We start from the raw sequence: 22,492 nt of genomic DNA on the forward strand, positions 1-22,492 counted from the left end.
CACAAGCAACGGTTCGGCAAACATCGGCTGTCATTCATCGTTTCACCAACATTTATTAATCAAAACACTACTTTTGTGTGCGCGGATTTATTAGCTACCGATTTGGTACGATGTGTGACTTTTACCTCATGGCTCACCAGTCACCACGCAGTTGATACTTGAAAGATGGACACTGTCCGCCCGCTCAACAACTGTGAGACGTGAGTGACGCCTTGTGGAGGAATTTGTCACGGCAGGTCCCATTTTTTTTTTGCAGCAGTAAGGCATCGTGAAGTGGTGGTGAAGCAAACTCGTGGAAGAATCTAAACAAACCAAGTGGAAGTACTGCGTGTTTTTAGCAAGCTATCATTGCTAGCTTCCTCGGATAGACTCTTTTTCCAAAAGGACCCTATGAGCGCATGCGCACTAACGTACAAACACTGACAAGACGTGACGTCTTGTGGAGGAATTAATACGACAGATAACAGTTGAGCAACTTGATTACAGCTTGAAGTGTAGTGTGTGTGTGTGTGTGGGGGGGGGGTATATAAATATAAGATAAATGAAAGTGCAATACAGTGCGTGTGTGCATTCGAGTTTTTCCTGATGGTTGACACCTGTGGCGCAAAAGTCCCTTTACGTGCATGCGCAGTGACATATGAACGCACTAATACCAAAATGGACGTAGTTTATACAAAAAAAATGCGTATAAATAAGGATAGCAATATCAAATTAATTGACTGAAAATATCACCATTGTGTTATTATGAAGTGAAAGCTTCATGACCGCACGCCCACTCTCCAGTTTAGTTTATTATGAATGTGAGTCCTGAGTGTGTGTGTCGGAATTTCCCGTAAGGCTTTGTGTGAGCTAGCTTGCCCGGTAAATGACTTGTCACACCGGAAGTGCCCTTTTAAGGGCACCGGAAAACAAAGGGGGCGGGGCGATGAGGCTTGTCACGAGACAAGCAGCCAGTAAACAAAATTGCAGCCGTAGCGTTTTGTTCTAATGGTTACGACTCTTGCAATCGTTCACGCAATCATGTGCAATAGCGACATTAGCATTAGCACGCCAGGTTAGCATCGTTGTTTACCCACCACCGACTCGGAACTCCGCCTCTTGTAGGCGCAGGGAGGAGGATGAGGAGGAGGAGGGGGGCAGAGGAGTGAGGTCAGCAGCCGCCTAGCATGAGTCAACCTCGGGCAAAGCAACGCAGCAGTCATCGCCGCCGCGTTTGTGCACCGTGCGGACGGACCGACTGTCACCGTCGTCGTCGTCCACATCCCGAGCTTTCGTAACAGAGCGTAAGTACGACGAGCCTTGTATGTATGTGTGCGTGCGTGCGTGCGTGGTGTCCATCTTGTTGTTGTTCTTGGAAGTTGTGCACATGTGACATGTGCCTTGACAATCGCATTGTTTTGGTTGGCTGTTGTAGCTGGATAATCCCCCTCTCGTTTTTTGGGTTGTTGTTACCACAATAGGGAGGGGGTGGGGGTGGGGGGGTCCCGCTTGTACGGCGGTTCTGTGCAGCCCACGCGTGCAAAATCAGGTCTTGTTGCCAACGGATTAGGGCGGCTAACGGTGCCCGTCGTTTATTCTAGGTGCTCCCATGCATGTTTAGGCATTTATTTATTTATCTGGCGCGGTGAGCACGCCTGCGTCATAGTTCTGAGGTTTGGGGGGTTCGAATCTGGGCTTCCTGTATGGAGTTTTGCATGTTGTCGTCGTGCTTCCTCCCACATTCCAAAGATTTTGAAAGCTAATTTTCACAAGTGTTAATGTATTTATTTTTTTGGGATCTGTATGTCCCTAGCGACCGGTCCAGGGTTTTCACAAGCAAATTGGTGAACATTTGCCTCACAGTTCCAAGGTTCTGGGTTCGAACCTGGCCGGAGTTTGCATATCGTCCCTGTGCTCGGTGTGTTTGTCTATATGTGTGCCCTGCAATTGACAAGCGACCAATCCCGGGTGTCTCTGCAGCAAAAAGGCTCCTCTTTCTCACCCTTGGCCCGCCTGATGATGAGCGCGACAGAAAACGGATGGATATTTGGCGCTCTCGTGCGAGGTTAGCGCTTCGCTTCCCTCTCGCGTTCCTTTCCACCGTCAGCTGAAGATTTTGCTGCTGAAAGGCTCTGATGTGTGCAAGATAGCAACGCGGCTCTGCGTGCTCGGAGGCTGCGTCGACTCTGCACGCTTCGAGTGACAGAGCGTCGGATATGGGTCGGATATGAGTCATGGCAACTCGAGATGGAAAAACTTTCACGGTGCACTGATCGTGATTGAAAGGATGACGGTTTGCATTTTTGATTTGTACATGGAATGCAACATCGCAGCTATGTGTCTGCCCTTTGCATGTTCTTTCTGCCTGTGCTTCCGTGAATTTGAAATTGTCCTTAGCACGGTGTGGCCCGGTTAAAACTGGTACTGACCCCGTATGAGGTCATATGATCATTTTTAAATGATTATGTAAGTCTTTAAACTGTATTATTCAAGATTTTATGAAAATATTAATTATGTATAGATAGTAGTTTTTTTTGTTGCAGATTATAAAAATGTTCCATTAGCAAATATAATACAATAAAATACCATAGAAATATGGTATTGTTCTTATATGCACATTATGTACTTGATGCATACAACTTATTTTGCACATTTTACTTGCTTTTATTGACTAAGAAAAATAGAATATTGTTATCGTTGTTTGTCTACAATTGCTATGTGATTGGCTGGCGACCAATCCCACCTCTTGCAGTTCACCTGGAACCCCAATGAGGAGAAGTGCTATAAATGGAAAATGGATGGATGTTATTTCACCTTATTTTATTTTACGTATCTGGTAGGGCTGCGCAATTAATCAAAATTCAATTACAATTTCAATTATTGCACTCCACAATTACAAAAATCTGCATACTTGGAAATAAAAGACACATTTTGAGTTGTTTAAATGTATATATTTGCACCTTTTTTATTTTTAAAATGACTAATTTAATAAATCTTTTTTTTGGTCCAAAAGGAACTTGCATAATTATAGTGTTTCAAAGAAATGTATTTGTCTTAATATTATTTTAAAAAAGGATGGATGGATTATGTTGTGCTTCCCACCTCTAGCATTCACCCCAAATCTGAACTGGGACCTGCAGCCTTAAGTTTCTTGGGAAGTGCACATCGCACGACATTGCAGTCTCAGGGAACGCCGAGTGTGGAAGGAGTAGGCGCTCGCTTTCGGCCCCGAGTGAGCGAGCGAGCGTGCAGGATCCCAACAGCTGCAGCGAGTCTATTTTAAGGAGCCCCTTGCCGGGGTAAGGGTGACAATTGCCAGTCACTTCCTAGATTTGTCACGGGGTGGCCTTTTTGCCTGCCAAAAACGTTAAATAACGTTTATAAAATCCTATGGAGGAGTGCCAAAGACGTTAAAAGACGTTTGTTTCAAAACAGAGGTGAAACCAACCATTTTCTATTGTTGATTACTGAAAAATGGAATAAGGTAGAAACAAACTTTTTTTTTCTGATGAAAGATGAGAGTCCAATGTTTCATTTGGTAGTATGTGTGTTTCCATAGTCCAAACACATAATTTTCTATGGACCTTGAAAGATCAGTCAAAATGCTTAAAATCGGCTGGCACCCACGGCATTCCTTTTCTGAAAACAAATATTGTAAATCCGTTTATTTATCATGTTAAATTGAACAAGATGGCAGTACAGGGAGTCAACTGATTGCATTTGCAGAGCGTGAGAAATATATAAATAAATATATATTTGCTCTGTAACTAATATTCAAGTTTCATTTCCTGTTCTGCGTTTATTGGCGGCGATGGGGATTTATCATTATTATTATTATCTATTTTTTATTACCACAAAAAGTTGGCACCTTTGCCAAAGTCTGCTCAGAAACCTGGATGCCCAAATCGTTTTTTTTTTTTTTTATAGCGGTGCCAGGGTTGCCATGGCGATATGGAATCACGACAGGCTGTCAAGTCCTCACGGGCGTTTCGCTCAGATGTTCATCATGACTTGCAACTGCTCACTTTCATTGGCGCTTCCTTTATGAGTCTTGGCGGTTCAAAGGACACGAAGCCCCAAAAACACATTGGCGATTTAAGTTCAGCTGTAAACGTCGATGCAGGGTAGAAAAGTGGACTCGTCAAGTAGTTGATGAATCGGTTGCGGCCGCCACCAGCCAGGTAACAACAGCGCAGTTCCAAAATGGGACTTTTTGTGGTTATAAAATGACGTGCAAGGAACTGCGACGTGCGCTGCTGCTGTAAGACGTGAATGTGCAACACAAGCTTATTTGGTTGTTGTCATTTTTGGCACAGGATTTTCTTTTCCCATACAAATATTGACTCTAGGGATAAGTTAGCATCAACTAGCGATAGACTGCAGTAGGACTAACAATGAATAAAATTCAAATCAACATCACAATGTAGTCGAACGCAATTTTCAAATTGCAACGGCTGCAATTGGGCAAAAAAAAAAAAAAAAAATTAATTATTAATTTATCAATTTTTCTTATTTATGTCTAAATTATTGTGACACATATCAATATATTGCTTGTTTAAAAAAAATACATTGGAAGAGAATATAATGCATTATTATGGTGGGGGGAAAAAATTAAATCATTCAACGACTATTCTGGTGTAATGGAACTTCCTTGTAAACTGAGGAATCTCTGTGTAGCTATTTATTTTTATTAGTCCTCCAGTGAGGGTTTTTATTTTTCTTTTTTTTTTTAGTGAGTTGGAATTGTTGTTTGTGACTCATCCTCATTTAAACGGGAGTAGTCATGATTGTAATAGTGCCCCTCATCCCCGCCATGGGATGGCTACATTAGTCATCATAGTTGTTTTGTGTCTTTGAACGAGTACTTTATGTTCTGAAAACAAGCCATTGAAACCGGATCGTTTTGGTGAATGGGCGACACGGTGCCCTAGTGGGAACTGGCACGTCTGCCTCACAGCGCTGAGATTCGGCTTTTGAATCCTGTTTAAGAGTTTGTGTGGGTTTTCTTCGGAGACTCCGGCTTCCTCCCACATTTTAATTCCCATCCGGGTTCATTGCAGTTGTCCATAGGTTTGAAATTGAATGTGGATGCAAATGCTTTTTTTATTTTTTTTTTACGTAGAGACATTTTGGCAAACAGAAATCGCAGATTGTGTAATGGATTGCCTCTTGGTCGGTTCTTAACATTTCCAGAAAGTATTGATCAACCCTCCCAATCCCCAGGTTCTAATAACACAAGGTTGGGCTGTGTTTGGACAGTACCACGCAATGTCATGTGACTAATGACGCACCCCCCCCCCACCCCCAATTCTGCTCCATATTCGCACACCCGACGATACTTTTCAGCCGTGCTTCTATTGTTTTTCTATCGAGAAAGCAAACGGCAGGTTTTTGCACAACCGCGCCGGTGATAGCGAAGTCAGGAGAAAGAAGCCTTTTTACAGGGATGTGATTTGACCAAAGTGAAATTATCTGAAAATTTAGCCGGGGGCCGCTGGCACCCAGCTAGGTCCAGGGCAGTGCCCTGGTGGGGGGACAAGGGGGGGCGAAGCCCCCCGGAGCTCATGGGTTTCCGTGTTTTTAAGTACTTTCAATGCACTCACATGACAAAGAAATAGACAAAACAACAGCATAAATTTTCAATGTATATTGAACTATCCCATATAAAATGGCAGTTTTAGTCAACTCAAAATCAGTCACATTCAAAAACATTGGACTGCCTTTGCTTTTAAAAACTATCACTGAGAATATCATCATATCTAACTAATGTGATTACTAAGTTAACACATAAATAATGTTGAAGAGGTCAAATTTCATAAACAAATAATTGTATCATGACCAAATGAAAAGTAACTCATATTAGAGCATACCACAAATGTCTTTGTTATAGCAGAAGATGTTAACTGTCGGGGTCATGTGCATACACAATGAACTACAAAAAAAAAAAAAAAAAACGATTTTTTTTGGGGGGTGGGATAAAAAAAGCGTAATTCCGCGAATTAGCGGAAAAATCACATCCCTGTTTTTAAGGCCAGTTGACACAATATTTCGGAGTCGAAAATGGATAACGAAGGGCGTCATTAGCTATTTGTGTTAATGTGGTCCAATCGTTTTGTAGCCTGAAAATGTGTTAGCGCTATTATCAGACCCTAAAAACACACGCAAGAGTGTCAGGTAGGGTCGTAGCAGTACGTGTATTTGGATTTTTCCCGAGTTTGCCCACCCCTGAACTAAATGGCGATCTTGCACTTTACTAAAAAGTATTTGACGAGCTCTCACTCATTTTTCTCCTCGCAGGGTCGCACCCATGAAAGAGGGAAAAAAACGTCCGTTTTGGAAGAGGAAGCTATTTTCATGTTGATGTAGTTCTACTCCTCTTCAGACTTGCACTCATGTGACTTCGTCAAGGGAAAGAACAATCAAGCGGCGCGACTGAAGACTTTTCCCCGACGCCGGCTTTTTCATGCTTACCATGAGCGTACCAGCCCAGCAGAAACCTGGTGCAAAACGAACGGGCAAACGCATCACCTTTTTTTCCGATCCCGCCGGAGGCATGAAGGAGCCCGGCCAGCACACGGAAGGGTCCTACTACATCCAGGGTGGCGGCGAACCCGGGAAAACGGAGGCAGAGAGCGGCGTGGCGTCTAACCCGGAGGGCCATCGTGTGTACCTCAACTCTGTTATCTTCAGCCCGGACAAGGGCGACCAAAACAGGGGTCACTATCAGCAGACGGTGCCTATGAAGTGGGCCCACCAGGAGTCCGCTCAGCAGTGCCAGCAGCAGCAGAGAGCTGCCACTTGGACCACCGTGGCCAACTGGGGGCAGAACTTTGCCAACTACTTGACGGACTCCAGGAACCAGACGACCTTCGTAAAACCGATGCAGGAAACCGGAGACAAGGCCGGCGACAAGCAGCCGGCGGGGCCCGATCCTACAGCGGACTTCTACCGAGATGCCGTGAAGGTACGGGGCCTTGAGTGGGACCCGCAGCAGCAGCAGCAGTCCCAGACCTTTCAGGAGACTCTAAAACCCGGGGCGCTGAAACCCCAGCCGAACAACGCGTGCCACCCGGTGGGCAGCTCCGTCTTGCAGCCGTTCCAGTTGGCCTTCGGGCAGCCGCGGCAGCACCTGCCCGCCTACTACCAAAGCTTCCAAGGCAACGCCAGGTTGCCCAACCCGCCCAACTACTCGGTGCAGGCCAAGCTGCCCCAGCAGCCGCCGCAGCTGCAGCGGCAGAACCTCATCCAGCAACAACTTCAGCAGCAGCAGCAGCAGCAGCAGCAGCAGCAGCAGATGATTCTCCAGCAGCAGCAGCAGCTCCAAATGCAGCATCAGCAGTTGCAACAACAAAGCCAGCATGTGCTCGACTACTACCCCCCCAACGTGCACTCCCACCCGCAGTTTGTACACTCCCAGGAGCTGTCGTTGGCGGCCGCTCCCCCGCAAACCCAGGAACCACTCATCCAGGACGTAACCCCAGAACCGCAATCGCTAGCCCCTCCGTCGCTAGACGTCCCCTCGCTTGTGCCGGAGTCGCTGTCCCAGACGCAGAATCTCCGCCGGTCGCGTCGCCTCTCCAAGGAAGGCGGCGCGCCGTCCGACGACAACCCCTTCCCGGGAGACCCGGCGATGCAGGGCCCTCCGAACGGGACGCGGGGCGGCGACGCCGACATCCTGGCTGCCCCGACGGGGGTCATCCAGAGCACGCCGCGGCGGAAGCGCCGGGTGTCACAGGAGGTCAACTTGGAAACTCTTGCGCAGAAGGCCTCAGAGATGGAGACGCTGCCGTCACAGGAAATCAAGGTACGCGTTTTGGAATTTTAACCATTGGGTGTCCAAAGTCTTCCCCGTTCTGATATCTGATTTGTTTTTTTCTGCTCATTTAGCACACTTAAATGTTTTCTAAACCAATTTTAACATCTCACAAAGGCAATCAAAGTTAATACAGTATCTTTTTGGTTTTGGCTTTTTGGTGGAAAAGTCATTACCGCGCTTATGAAATCATCGTAGTGCTGTCAGTGTTGAATCTTTTTCAAATTGATTATCCTATCGATTATTCCATCAATTATTTTTTGTTTGTTAATCCACTAAGGTTGGATGTAAATTGAATTAAGTGGATATAAGTACTCATAATTCATTATCTTCTATACATATGCGTTATCAAAAGCCAACAAAATTAGCCTATGCTAAACGTTAGCAATTGCGATTAGCCTTGGCGCCCTAGCGATTACCACTTCAGGTAAATTAAGCACTACCGTTTAGTTCACACATACATCATTATATCTACATTACACACGTTTAAAAGTCACTTTACAGACAATGCTTCAACATAATTCCATGAGTAAACAAGGGTGCAGCTAGCTGTTAGCTACATAAGGTCAATAACTTCCTGTTCATGTCTTCTTCTAGGCACGTTTACAGCATGACTGCCCTCTAATGGGGAAGTGATAAACACCTAAAACCGAGTGGCAAGTTATATTTTCGTTCAGCCACTGGATGGTGCCCTAAAAGGAGAATTAAAGATCAGATCACAGCCGCCATTGCAATACTTGCGTGCGTCTGCAAAAAAAAAAGTCTTGTGTATGAAACAGGGGGACTAGCAAGAACTAGCTGGATCGGCTAACGAGTGGCTAGTGGGAGAAGTTAACAAAAGCTAGCAAGTGCAAAGCAGAGGGAGACAAGCGGCTGGAGCCCGAATCACGGCGTTCTCATATTGGGTCCGACAGTACCTGCAAGCACCACCTGAGGCTAACTACGTTCGCTAAGTTTCCGTAGCAGAAAGATGGCAGCGAGACATGTTAGCTTCCTCGAAGGCGCAGCGCAATGTATGTAAAATAATTAACAATTACTAGAATTATATATTTTTTAAAAAAAATGTACGTTGATGTGATAGAACATATTTATTTTGCACATTGAATTTTTATGTTTAAAAATAAATCAATTATTATCTCACCACTAGATGGTGCTCAATAATACAGACTGTCACTTTTAATTAATAGTACCTGGCCTTTGGTCATGACTCAACCATAAGAAAAGCACTGGACAAAAATGGCATCCATCAACGCTCAATAATTACAGATCTGATCCCGTCCCGGCCGGCATCGTGCGGAGTCATGCGCGGTGATTGCGCAACAAGTTGCTAAACAACACTGAGTCAGTGGAACTCGACGTGACCTACATTTGCCTGCTGACATCTCGTACAAACCGTGTGTTTGGTTACATGCCTGCACCGCCCCCTCCCCTATCCATCAAAGGAGAGAAACTCCAGCTTGGCCTCACTTGCCCCCCCCCTCCCCTACAACACACACACAAACACACTCACGCTCGCTCTTCATGCAGCACTCAGCAAAATATCTCCCCAACAACCAACCAGTTGTTGCTGGGGTTTTCCACCACCGAACCACAGTCGCCTTGGCAAACCATATCAAATCCATTTTTGACATCAACAAATGTTGATGGGCTAGTATTTTTATTTAAATAAAAAAAACAAAAAAAAATAACATCACAATCAGGTACTACAGACACAATATTTGTAAACAAAAAATAACATTCCGTAACACACATCACCTTTTAATTAAGTTAAATGATCTTTAACTTGTTGTCCACACATTACCGATTTATTTATATTTCTTATTCCTGTCCATCAGGAGCCCCACAGACCCTGGGGCCCCTCCCAGCCGGGCGGTCCCAACGTGAAGCGGCCGCGAGACGACGGCCTGCTCCCGCTCGTCATCCCCGTGTCGGTGCCGGTGCGCCGTTTGGACCTGTCGTCGTGCGGCGGCCGAGACGCCGACGCGGCGGCGGCGCCCGGCTGGCCGCCGCCTCCGCCGCCCCGGCCGGCCAACCCGCCGGAGATCGCCGGCACCGAGCGCAAGCCATCGGTCATCGTCACTCGGCGCCGCTCGCTCAGGAGCTCGCTAACGGAGGGCTCGGAGCAGGTACGACTGGCCGCTTGCAAAATACAGTGTTCCTGAAGTCGCTTTACATTTGCCGTTTTCTGTTGAACGCCTGCTCTAGGAGTTCAGTGTTTTTGTTAGCACGCCTTCAGCTGCGTGGTTTGTCCACAACAAATTCTGCTTTGAGAAACTTGCCACGGATGATGTCAATTGCACTTCGTGTTGGAGCAGTGTGACGGCCATTTTCAAAAATGGCGGCGAATTTTTGTCAGACAGAAAAACTTCTATATAACCACAAAACAATTACTCATTACAAAAAATTACGCGTGTTCGTCTTGATAAATGCAAATGAAAGTGGTTTCCCTCCTCTTGCCAGTTATTCATGACAATCTCAATCGTGCAAAATGGAAATAACAATCTGATGTTGTAATGTGACCCTCTGTATTGCATTGCATCCCCTGTGTGGAAATTCCAGCTTTTACGTCGAAAGGGCCTTCCACCCACCCCCCCCCCCCCCCGCATCCACCCTCCAACACACACACATACTCCACCCAGACGTTCCCATCCCCCCACCGATATCCATGTTCCCCCTGCCCCCATTGCCATATTCTTCACTTTTCCCCTTCATTCGATTGTCCCAGATCAGGCAGATTATCAGGTTTTAATGTTGAGAGCCTGCAAGCTCTGCTAAAATCCCTCCTTAGGATATATTAACATTCTATCATTTTTGATTTTTTTTTTTTTTTGCATAGTAGATGTACATTTTCCTACAGGGAATAATGCATAAAGTATCCATCAAAGGCCATTATTATAAATTTGATATAACATTGTAACTTCCATGCTCTTGTGTAAATAAATTAGGAAAATAAGAAAATTAAATGAAAACTAGTGACATCAAATAAATTATATTAATAATTAAAAAAAAAATAAGAAACATGTTGTCATAACAATAAAATAAATTCACAATAAAACAGAAATAATATATACATATATAATCGAATTAATTAATAGCATTCAAACCCCTTGAATACACCTTTTATTTATCAGTTCCAGTTGTCAGCTGTAAAGAAAGTAAGAAAAAATATATATAAATAAAATAAAACCACATAAAATTGTTAGTTGATAAAAGTGGAAAACTACCGTAACAAAAACTGAACAGAAATGAATTCCGTTCAAAATAAGTTAAATAAGTTACTGGTAATGTTAAAACAAATACAAATAGACATTGTTGAAAGTTAAAAAAATAAGCTTAACTTCAACTAAAAATAATTAAAGTACACATAAAATGAATCTTAACACTTTATTGGTTGTAGCTCCTTACAATTGAGAAAATAAATTTACCACAATAAAAAAAAAGGTTTATTTAAATAAAATTTGGTTTAAGTTAAAAATTAAATGATAATTTAGAAATATAATCATACATTTAAATTGAGTTTGAATGTGAGCTTTAATTCTCTGATGCCCGCTGGGCTGCGGTCTCAAGAAATGTTGTCATACACCATTCCAAATTTGACCCTTGAACTTTGTATTATTATTATTTTTTTAGAAAAGCATGTACTGTCCCTTTAAGACCTCGGTAAAGTGCTTGAATATGTTGTTTTCCCCCGTGTCAGAATGGCGAGGGCATGCCGGCAGACGACGACATGAAAAAGCTGAAGCGGCGGCCCCGGCCCGAGCCCCTCTTCATCCCGCCGCCCAAGCCCGGCGCCTTCATGGCACCGCCCGCCATCTACTCGGCCGTCACGCCGTACCAGAGCCACCTGCGCTCGCCCGTCCGCCTGGCCGACAACCCGCTGGCCGTGCCGCCCTACACGCCGCCGCCCATCCTCAGCCCCGTGCGCGAGGGCTCCGGACTCTACTTCTCCACCTTCCTGTCGGCGGCGACAGCCGGGGGGCCGCCGTCCGCCACCCCCAAGTCGGCTACGCGCAGCCTCCTCTGCTCAAGTACGGCAAACAAACACAAGCAAGAAAAGATCACTGATGACAACAAAGTCAGAATTTAAGCCTGGCTTGAAACCCTAACCTTGGTTTGGAACTTTAAATTTGAAGCCCTGGCTGAGGGTTGAGACGCTAACCCTGTCTGGAAGGCAACATTTCAAACCCTAATTTTGAAACCATAACCATGGTTTGAAACCCTGATTAGAAAACCTTAATCAGGGCTTGAAAACTTAATATGAAACTGTAAAACCCTGTTTTGAAACCCTAACCCTTGTTAACTCTGTCTGAAACCCAAATTTTAAAACCATATTCATGATTTGAAACCTTGACTTGTGGCTTGAAACCCTCATTTGAAACCCCAATCCTGTCTTGAAACCTTAATTTCAAACCCCAACCCTGGCCTGAAATTTTAATTTGAAACTCGAACCCTGGATTTAACCTTTTATTTTTCAGACTCTTGTTTGAAACCCTAACCTTGGTTTCAAACCTTAATTTTTATCACCTAACCCTTGATTTGAAACCCTAACCCATGGTTAATTCATTAATTTGAAACCATACCACTGGCTTGAAATCCTAACCCATGTTTGAAACCCTAAACCAGGCTTGAGACCTTTTTTTTTTTTTAACCTCTAACCCTAGATTGAAACCCGAACTGAGGTTTGGTACCTTCATTTAAGTATTTATCTTCAAACCTTTTTTTGTAATCTTAAGGCTTTGTTTGAAACCCCAAACCAGACTTGAGAACTTCATTTAAAACCCTACCCCTGCCTTGAAATGATCATTTGAACTCTAATTTGAAACTGTTTTTTTTTCTGGCGCAGGTAGCTGCGACATGACTCCTCCGGTTCTGTCCGCAGTGAGCGAGCCCACTCCAGTCAGCATTGAGCCGTGAGTGTTTTCCTACTTTGAGTGGAAACGCACGCACACGCACGCACGTGCACTCACACACACACACTCCACAGGCATTATCCAGATCATAACAGCCATCTGAATCATGAGCTGTCCTCATTGAGTCGTGTTGAAATTGCACAGCCAGCACGGTTTTGCTGCATCACCCTCGCCGATCGCAAGCTGTCTCGGATTAACACAATCACGACAACCGCCGCCTTGCACAATAGAAATGAACAGAAAGACTAGAAATTATGCACCTTGCACAGTAGAAATGAACAGACTGCAGATGATGCACCTTGTACAGTAGAAATGAACAAAGACTGGAGATGATGCACCTTGCACAATAGAAATGAACAGATAGACTAGAGATGATGCACCTTGTACAGTAGAAATGAACAAAAAGACCTTGCACAATAGAAATGAACAAAGACTGGAGATGATGCACCTTGCACAGTAGAAATGAACAGAGACTGCAGATGATGTACCTTGTACAGTAGAAATGAACAGAAAGACTGGAGATGATGCACCTTGCACAATAGAAATGAACAAAGACTGGAGATGATGCACCTTGTACAGTAGAAATGAACAAAGACTGGAGATGATGCACCTTGCACAATAGAAATGAACAGAAAGACTAGAAATGATGCACCTTGCACAGTAGAAATGAACAGAGACTGCAGATGATGCACCTTGTACAGTAGAAATGAACAAAGACTGGAGATGATGCACCTTGCACAATAGAAATGAACAAAAATACCTTGCACAATAGAAATGAACAAAGACTGGAGATGATGCACCTTGTACAGTAGAAATGGACAAAAAGACCTTGCACAATAGAAATTAACAAAGACTGGAGATGATGCACCTTGCACAGTAGAAATGAACAGAGACTGCAGATGATGTACCTTGTACAGTAGAAATGAACAGAAAGACTGGAGATGATGCACCTTGTACAGTAGAAATGAACAAAGACTGGAGATGATGCACCTTGCACAATAGAAATGAACAGAAAGACTAGAAATGATGCACCTTGCACAGTAGAAATGAACAGAGACTGCAGATGATGCACCTTGTACAGTAGAAATGAACAAAGACTGGAGATGATGCACCTTGCACAATAGAAATGAACAAAAATACCTTGCACAATAGAAATGAACAAAGACTGGAGATGATGCACCTTGTACAGTAGAAATGGACAAAAAGACCTTGCACAATAGAAATTAACAAAGACTGGAGATGATGCACCTTGCACAGTAGAAATGAACAGAAAGACTGGAGATGATGCACCTTGTACAGTAGAAATGAACAGAGAGACTAGAAATGATGCACCTTGCACAGTAGAAATGAACAGAGACTGCAGATGATGCACCTTGTACAGTAGAAATGAACAAAGACTGGAGATGATGCACCTTGCACAATAGAAATGAACAAAAAGACCTTGCACAATAGAAATGAACAAAGACTGGAGATGATGCACCTTGTACAGTAGAAATGAACAAAAAGACCTTGCACAATAGAAATGAACAAAGACTGGAGATGATGCACCTTGCACAATAGAAATTAACAGATAGACTAGAGATGATGCACCTTGTACAGTAGAAATGAACAGAAAGACCTTGCACAATAGAAATTAACAGACTGGAGATGATGCACCTTGCACAATAGAAATGACCAGAGATGATGCACTTTGAACAATAGAAATGTCGCTAACCCCGTTTCTGTGTCGCGCTCCCCAGACGGATAAATATGGGGTGGCAGTATCAGGCGGAGGTGCCGGACCTGAGACCGCGCGCCCTGGTGGAGATGGACACCCACGGAGCAGAGCTGGTCTGGGCTCCCCTGGCCCAGCCGGAGGACAAGGCGGACTACCACAAAAGAGGTACCCCCCCAAAAATGAGCTAGGGGAAGCCCCCCCCCCCCCCCCTGCCAGGTTGTAAAGCATCTTTGTCCCTTTCCGTCAGTCAAAGACCTGATGCACCTGGCATGTTCCAGCGCTTTGCGCGGAGGCGGCAGCAACCAGGAGCTGGCCCACCATTGTCTGCACCAGTGCAACGGCGACATCATGGTGAGCGACAGATGCTCGGCTCCACTTGCAACCACACCGCCATCAAACCGAAAACTTCATTTGATGCACTTTGGACAATTCATTTGCTTTGAAACCCCAAGCCTGCCTTCTAATCCTAATCTTGGTTTTTAACACACATTTGAAATCCTATCACCCTTGTGTGAAAAAGCAACCTGCTGTTTAAACCCTTAACCCGAGTTTGAAAACCTAATATAAGCTCAACTCTTAACATGCATCCAAATACTTTTTACACTACACTTTTAACATGCACACGCTGGAGCCCGACTGTCTTGGCGCGTTTTGTGGCAGCGCCAGGTTGAGATTCCAGGCCCTAGCGACCAGCATCGCTCCAGCGTTGTCATGGAAACGGAGAGAGAGCAAAAGTGTGTGTGGGGGGGGGGGGGGGGTATCGGTGTCGTGTTTAGGCGCCCACTCCGCTCTTCAGCAGCAGTCGGACAAGGCGCAAAAAGACGGCAGAGTGCATCGAACGTCCCATCGGTCATATTAATGTTGTGTTTGTTTGTTTTTCAGGCTGCTTTATCGCTGCTCATGCTCAGCAATCCCGTCTTACCCAAGTCCGACTACCACTACTCAGGTTTGTCATTTGGGTGAAAAGCCTCAACCTGCAGGGTTCTTTCGAAATCTGTTGCTAACCAAAACAGCAGTTCGGATTGTTGTGTTCAATGCTTTTTTTTTTTTCGTTTTGTTTTTTTACAGAATTTTGTATTTTTTATATTAAATATAAAAGTGTTAATTATTATTATTTATAATCATAATAAAATAATTTAATAAAAATGTATTATGTATAAAAAGTAATTTTGTATTTTTTATATTAAATATAAAATTGTTAATTATTATTATTTATAATCCTAATAAAAATTATAAGTATAAAAGTATAAAAAGTAATTTTGTTGAGGAGAGTGCAGTCAGCAGTTGAAAACATTTCACACATTTGACAGTCCTCGTTACTATGCTGAACATGTAGACGGTGCCCCCAAGTGGACAAAAATAAGACCTGCGCCTCACATGTATAAACTGTAATATTTCATTGGCGATGAGGCGTATTATGCAACTTCAAAAATTGTAGAGCAATAATACAGCAGCCATTGTTCATCAAGTTGTGTTTTGAAGTTGGGCGGATGGAGATTGGCTAAACGTTTTGTTGTGTCCGCCAGGATCGGACAAGTGGTCGGCGGCCGAGCGACGCCAGTTCAACAAAGGCATGGCCGCCTATAAGAAAGATTTCTTCATGGTGCAGAAACAGGCAAGTTTGCAATCACGGCAGTCTCGGAAGACATCGGTGTGGTGGATGAGTTTCACAATTTGGAGGTTTGGGGTTCCAATCTTCTCTCTTGTGCTTGCTCCAGCGTTCCAGGAAATCTGCCATTTTGGTTCCAGGAAAATTCAGCCCCCAAATCCCGTTCCACTTAGCAACATGAAACTTGGTGGGCATGCCTATCATGATTAGACCTACAAAAAAAAAGTCTCAAGAAGCCATGGCTGAAAAGACACGGGATGTCCACCATTTTGTTTAAAGCGGACATTTAAGGCAATTTTGGCCATTTGCATTTAAAAACAGTCAGGGTTATTATTAGTGATGGGAAAATGAAGCTTCATGAAGCACTTGCGATGGTTTTTGACTCCTCAAGATGGCACTCATGATTCAAAGATGCAATGCAAATGTAATCAATTTTTATTGCACTTGCCTTTATCTTTAAACCAAGAGCACCATCTAGAGGAGTCAAAAAGTATCGCAAATGCTTCATGAAGCTTCATTTTGCCATCACTAGTTATTATAGTTTTGGAATTTTCATTTGAGTTGTTTTTTTATTTAATTTTGAGTTTTGTTTTTTAAATTTAATTAGTTTTCAGGGTGGTTCTGTTATTTTTTTGTTAGTTTTAGTTATTTTAAAAAAATTGCTTAGTTTTAGTTAGTTTCAGTATTAGTTTTCGTTTTTTTTTGTGTGTGTATTACTTGTGCGCAATATTTAATAAACACCATGGTAAAATGAAAAAGTAACATTTCTTAGCGATCGGGCTGCTGCTAGATGACGTCACTTCTGTGTGACACGCTTTCAAACGTCCTTATTCCGGTTAATTTAGAAAATAAACGTACAGTACTTAAAATCACATTAAAATAAATATAAAAATATAAAATCATCCCCAAAGGCTCATGCATTAAATTAATAATGGTACCAAAGACTAAAGCAAAGGACAATTTTGCTATAATTATAGTTAGTTTTTTTTTTAATTTTCCATTTTTGTTTTTATTTTATTTGGTTAACAAAATTGTTCTCTGAATTTTCGTTTTTTCGTTAGTTTTCATGAACTAAAATATTAGTCGGGTCTTTCTGCAGGTGAGCACCAAAACAGTGGCGCAGTGCGTGGAGTTTTACTACTCGTACAAAAAGCACGTCAAAGTGGGCCGAAACGGGACGTTGGTCTACGGCGAGGCGGCGTCTCCGGATGGCCGGACGACCGAGGAAGAGGAGACGGCGCAAAATAAGGTGCGCGTCCAACGTCACGTTGAAATTGAAAGCGGCGGAGGGATTCGCCGCTGATCGTAAATGTCTGCGCAGGCGTCTCACAGACTGCAGCAGCAGCGGGAAGAGGACAGCAGGAAGTGGGAAGGCTCAGCTGACAGGAAACAGGACGTCGTCCCCACCAGGGCGCCGCACGCGCTGCCATCGGCCGAGAATGTGAGTCACAATGGATGAAGCCTGAGATGTTATCGTGCTTTTGTTCATAATGTTGAAATATTGACTCACGAGGCCTCATGGGAAATAGCAGCAATGCTTGAAATGACTTTTTGTAAAATAAATGAATAAATAACTAGCCTACTATGTAACAATCTAAAACGGTTTGGAATTGATTGCCATGCTTGCTGCCCCCTGGTGGACTGGCAGACGCCTTACAACTTATTGCCTAATGTCTAGGTAAACAATGACGTTGCAGGAAAGCACATTTTTCTGCATGCCAGCGTCACACACAAAATTTCCCGTGTGTCCACAGACCGCCAGCGTCCTGATCATGAGGGAGGACGTCGTGGCCAGGGATCGACCGCCACCGCCCCCTCACAAGACCGCCCCCCCGGCGGGCAACAAGGGCGCGTGCGGCCCCGAGGGAGAGTTCCCCTGCAAGAAATGCGGCAGGTCGGATATTAAACATTATATTATTAACACGCGCAGCCGTCAAATCATCACGTGGGATTTATGCAACGGACGCTTGTCTTGTCATTGCCAACTGTGTCCTAGCAACTGACAACAGGAGACGTGTAGTAAGTATAGTTGACTGAACGACTCCAGCCAACAGTGTTATTGACTGTGTTACAAAATTGCATCCATCAACAATCATTGATTAATTGTTTACAATTCATTCTATAATTATTTATCAAAAAATCTTCATGGATATGTGAGAGTATTATAGTAGTACAATATAACAGATTTTTGTACATTTAGAGGACATAAAGAGTTCAGAGCTAAATGTCATAAAGAAAATATGGTGATTACTGGTACACTTACCATTTAGTTGCTAACAAACTGATATGCTAACTTTGCCAGCTTTGGGAACCTCACTCTATCCACTTCCCATTTAGTTGCTAACAAACTGATATGCTAACTTTGCCAACCTTGGCAACCACTCACTTTCCATCTAATGGCTAACGAAATGGTGTGCTAACTTTGCTCTATCCACTTTCCATTTTGTGTCTAAGAAACTGAAATGCTTAATTTTGTCAGTTTTGGGGACCTCGCTCTATCCACTTTCCATCTAGTAGTTTATAATCGGATGTGCCAACTTTGACAGCCTTGGGAACCGCTCTCTATCCACTCTCCGTCTAATTCCTAACAAAATGGTGCGCTAACTTTGCCAGGACTAGGAACCTCGCGCTATCCATCTTCTTTTTAGTGTCTAACAAACTGATATGCTAACTTTCCACCTCTATGTTGTGATAAAATTTCATACTTTTGGAGAAATATGATAATGTCAACATGTAGTTACAACTATTAACATGCTAACTTTGATAGCCTAGGGAACCTCATGCTATACATGTTCTATCTATCTATATATATAAAATTATACAGGAATGGGAGGGTTACTTTTAAAATGTAATCCATTACAGTTACAAGATACCTGCTTTTTTCTTCTTTTTCTTTTTATCCAAGTACTATAATATTAAAGTAATGTAACTGGGTTACTTTTGAATGACTCCCAATATTGAGTATGCTCATGAAGACAAAATAAAAATAAATATCACCACAATATATATTCTATACAATTGTGCCCCTGCTATTTGAGGGTGATAGGGCAGCCTACAATTAGCAAAAATCCTTGTGTAATTAAAAAGCATGTAGGCTATTGATTGAAGGCCATTTGCTGTTTTCGAACTGTCACTGAAAGCAACCACACCTCAGATAGATAGATAGATAGATAGTCAGTCAATGAGGATGACGATGTGTGACATAAACTGCAAAATTATCCCAGTCACAAATTTAGCCGTTTATATGTTGTGCATGATGATTAAATAGTGAATTGGTGGGAGGAAGATTTGTTTGGAAAGTGTAACTTACATTATGGTCGTGGGCTAGCGGGCTAGCGGGCTAGCTAGCAAGAAGCTACAGCGCGTAGCATGTCGCTGGACTCTCAGCTCAAACTTTCGCTCCGAAGAAGTTCCAGTGAATGCCGGTCGTCATTTCCTCCTCCCGTCCGTAAAGCTTTTTCAAACTGCCCGCGTGCGGAGGACGCGACTAGTCAGTTCGTTCGTTCTCACCTTCCTGACTTGTAGCAACGGTCTCGCTCTCTCTCTCTCTCTCTCTCGCTCTCTCTCGCTCTCTCTCTCTCTCTCTCGCACTCTTTCGCACTCTCATCGTAGACATTGTAATCCCTCGAAGTAAATCCCCATTTTTAATAAATGTACCTGTAATTTGATTACATGATATATTTATATATATATATATATTCAAAAAATGTCATGCTGTAGCATTTTCACATGTGCCAAACATGTGAATGTGCTAACTTTGACAGTCTTGGGAACCTCCCTCTATATTCACTTTCCACCTTTTATGTTGTGGTAAAATGTCATACTTTTTGAGAAATGTGATCATGTCAACATGTAGTTACAACTATTAACATGCTAACTTTTGACAGGTTGGAGAACCGCACTCTATTCACTTTCCATAATTTTGTGTCCTTGCAAAATGTCATAATGTAAGTGCGTAGTCAAAAGACACGCATATTCATATGCTAATTTAGCCAACCTTGAGGAACCTCACTCCATCCCATTTGCCACTAATAAATCCAATCTATCCACCAGGGTTTTTTACAAGGTGAAGAGCCGCAGCGCTCACATGAAGAGCCACGCCGAGCAGGAGAAGAAAGCCGCCGCCCTGCGGCAGAAAGAGGCGGAGGACCGCGCCCGCGTCGCCCAGGCCGCCGCCCAAGCCCGGGCCGCCGCCGCTTTCATGGCCGCCCGGCAGCAGAACGGAAACACGCAGGCGGGCGGCGACAGCGACGACAACGGGGACGACACGACGGGCAGCGAGGACGACGAAGACTGGCAGTGACGCGCTTCACTGCGGCGCCACCTTCAGGGACGTGTGTGTGTGTGTTGTGCGCGCGTCTGTGTGAGCGTGTTCTCGAAGCTCTACAACCTCCAATCAAAAGCCACGCTACTTTTTTTTTTCTACCCCGCAGCCATCACCAGGCTTTTGCCCCTGCCTCCCCTTGACAGGACCTTTTGACAGGCAGGTGGCGCTGTTGTTGCACTCTAGCGTTTTGGGAGCGTCAATGCCTTTTTGACAATCAAAAAATATATCAATATATTGCTGCACATTTACAGGGTATTGTAATTCCTTCTGTTTTGTGTGGCCACTTTACGGTTCCTGTTGTGTTTATATTTGTGTTCCTAATTTGTATTATGATTATTTTGAGCGTGTTCAGCTTCCTGTTTTGTATTTATTTCAACCAATAGGACGGCAGCCTGTTGGTAACTGTGAAGAATAAAAAGGGCAGGCCTGCAATAGATGGAAGCGCAACAAACACAAAAGACTTCACTGGAGTTTTTTTTTTATTTTTTTTTTGATGTAAGGACGGTAGGATGTGTCTCTGACCCAGCCAAGATGGATGACCCCCTGACCCCCAATTGTGTAGATGTATGGTTGACTCCATTCTCAACTTACTGACATATATTTATATAGTTTCCGTTATTTTAAATTTGCTTGATTTGTTGCCATACTATTTATTTTTGGGGGGTGGTTGAGGAGATCCAAGATGTAAACTTAACGGAGGCCGGGGTCACCTTGTGATTTACCCCCAGCCAACAGGCCTCTTTCTGGGCTTAAGAGTCATGGATTTACCCCCTCCTTGTGTGGATGTATGTACTCGCTGGTGTATTTATTCATTTCACATATTTTCATTTGGAGTACCCTGGCATGTGCGTCCACACACACACATTTCACTATGTAAGGAGGGTGGCCGTATTCTTTTAGGCTAAAAAAAAAAAAAAAACCTTCTTGGCCCCAGAATCTGCCTCTGTTGCTATGGCAACAGTTCTTTTTGGAATAGCAGATGAAGACTCCTTGAGAGAGTTAAGTCCCACAGGATGACCTTGTGTCTATGCACAGACTGTTTGTGATTGCGTTTATAAAAAAAAAAAAACAACCTAACAAAATGGAAGACTGTTCCTGTTTGATATGTGTAATTTATATTTACGTTTTATTTCTAAGTGTCTGTTGAAATTCTCGCAGGAGAAAAGTTGCTGTAAAAACATATTTAGCTAAATATTTTTGAAAAAGCATATGAATGAATGACCGAATGGTCTACGTTTGCATACTTTCTACGCTATTTTCGTAAGGGGGTTCACACTAACGATTGGACAAATGGAATCACGACGAGTGCTTTATGCTACCGTGTAACTTATTTGTTTCTGTTTTCTACCACGTTTTTTGGCAAATGATTTATGAAGCACTGTTGATTAAACTTTTAAATACTCCAACTTAAAACGTTTGCTTCGCTTTCATTTGGACGTCAGCGCACTTTCACCACCAGCCGCTAGAGGGCAGCATAGTACCGTTGTTACCAGAGCCGAATTATAGAGAGAGTTTGGCCAACTCAGTTTCAGCTGTGATTGGTCAACCGCTGGTCACATGACATATTGACGCCATCTTGTTACCCTGACGAAATCGAGTTGGCCAAACGGCTCTGGTTCTTACTCACGGACTATACTTTTACTTTATCCTACAAAACAAGTATTAAACCTATTTTTGAGTGTGAATTTATCTTTGCAGCCAACATTCTAATGAATAATGATTGTTTTCGAGTATGTACAAAAATGACTAACAAAAGCTACCCCACGAACTTCAGACTTGTAATATCCATCCATCCATTTTCTTATATTTGTTTTTAATAAATATCAACCTTTTTTTATACGTATCTTTGCTATTTTGATTACATCAAGAGCACTTTCATTCATAGAAAACCCACCACTAAGCTCAGTGAGGCCCGGGCTGCCTCACGAGTTGTGGATTTATAGATGGATGTTCGTAACGGACCCCAGCCTGAGATGAAAGGATGCAGATGGAGTAGTGATGACAAGAAAGATGAAAGCATGAAGGAGTGTGCAAAATGAAAAGTCAAGGTTGGTGGACTATGTGAGCTCATCGTTCATGTGGGAGGAAACCACAGTTCTCTTCAGCCACTAATCACAGTCTGCAAGCTTCAAACGTG

General features: G+C 43.4%; 1 protein-coding gene across 2 annotated transcripts; it reads left to right on the forward strand.

Moving 5' to 3' along the window:
• The first annotated feature begins 926 nt into the window (after nucleotides 1–926).
• Nucleotides 927–21,768, forward strand: mideasb (mitotic deacetylase associated SANT domain protein b). Of its 2 annotated transcripts, none has more exons than XM_077562484.1 (13): nucleotides 927–1,283; nucleotides 6,277–7,783; nucleotides 9,628–9,918; nucleotides 11,490–11,820; nucleotides 12,636–12,702; nucleotides 14,442–14,584; nucleotides 14,667–14,770; nucleotides 15,302–15,365; nucleotides 15,946–16,034; nucleotides 17,128–17,277; nucleotides 17,350–17,469; nucleotides 17,783–17,922; nucleotides 20,082–21,768. In XM_077562484.1, exons 2-13 carry the CDS (start codon nucleotides 6,443–6,445, stop codon nucleotides 20,329–20,331), a joined length of 3,090 nt encoding a protein of 1,029 aa, XP_077418610.1. In that variant the 5' UTR covers nucleotides 927–1,283; nucleotides 6,277–6,442; the 3' UTR covers nucleotides 20,332–21,768. The 2 variants fall into 2 exon arrangements, with proteins under 2 accessions (XP_077418610.1, XP_077418618.1); XM_077562492.1 differs by lacking the exon at nucleotides 927–1,283 and adding an exon at nucleotides 1,504–2,044.
• The last annotated feature ends 724 nt before the right edge of the window (nucleotides 21,769–22,492 follow it).

Source organism: Vanacampus margaritifer, chromosome 1 (assembly GCF_051991255.1).
Source record: "Vanacampus margaritifer isolate UIUO_Vmar chromosome 1, RoL_Vmar_1.0, whole genome shotgun sequence".
In the NCBI taxonomy this organism is placed as follows: Eukaryota; Metazoa; Chordata; class Actinopteri; order Syngnathiformes; family Syngnathidae; genus Vanacampus; species Vanacampus margaritifer.

Excerpts from the sequence above, each read along its gene's own strand:
- mideasb (XM_077562484.1), top strand. The coding sequence starts at position 6,443 with ATGCTTACCATGAGCGTACCAGCCCAGCAGAAACCTGGTGCAAAACGA. Across the intron at positions 14,771-15,301 it reads AGTGCAACGGCGACATCATG|GCTGCTTTATCGCTGCTCAT; the intron begins GTGAGCGACAGA and ends TTTGTTTTTCAG. Across the intron at positions 15,366-15,945 it reads GTCCGACTACCACTACTCAG|GATCGGACAAGTGGTCGGCG; the intron begins GTTTGTCATTTG and ends TGTGTCCGCCAG.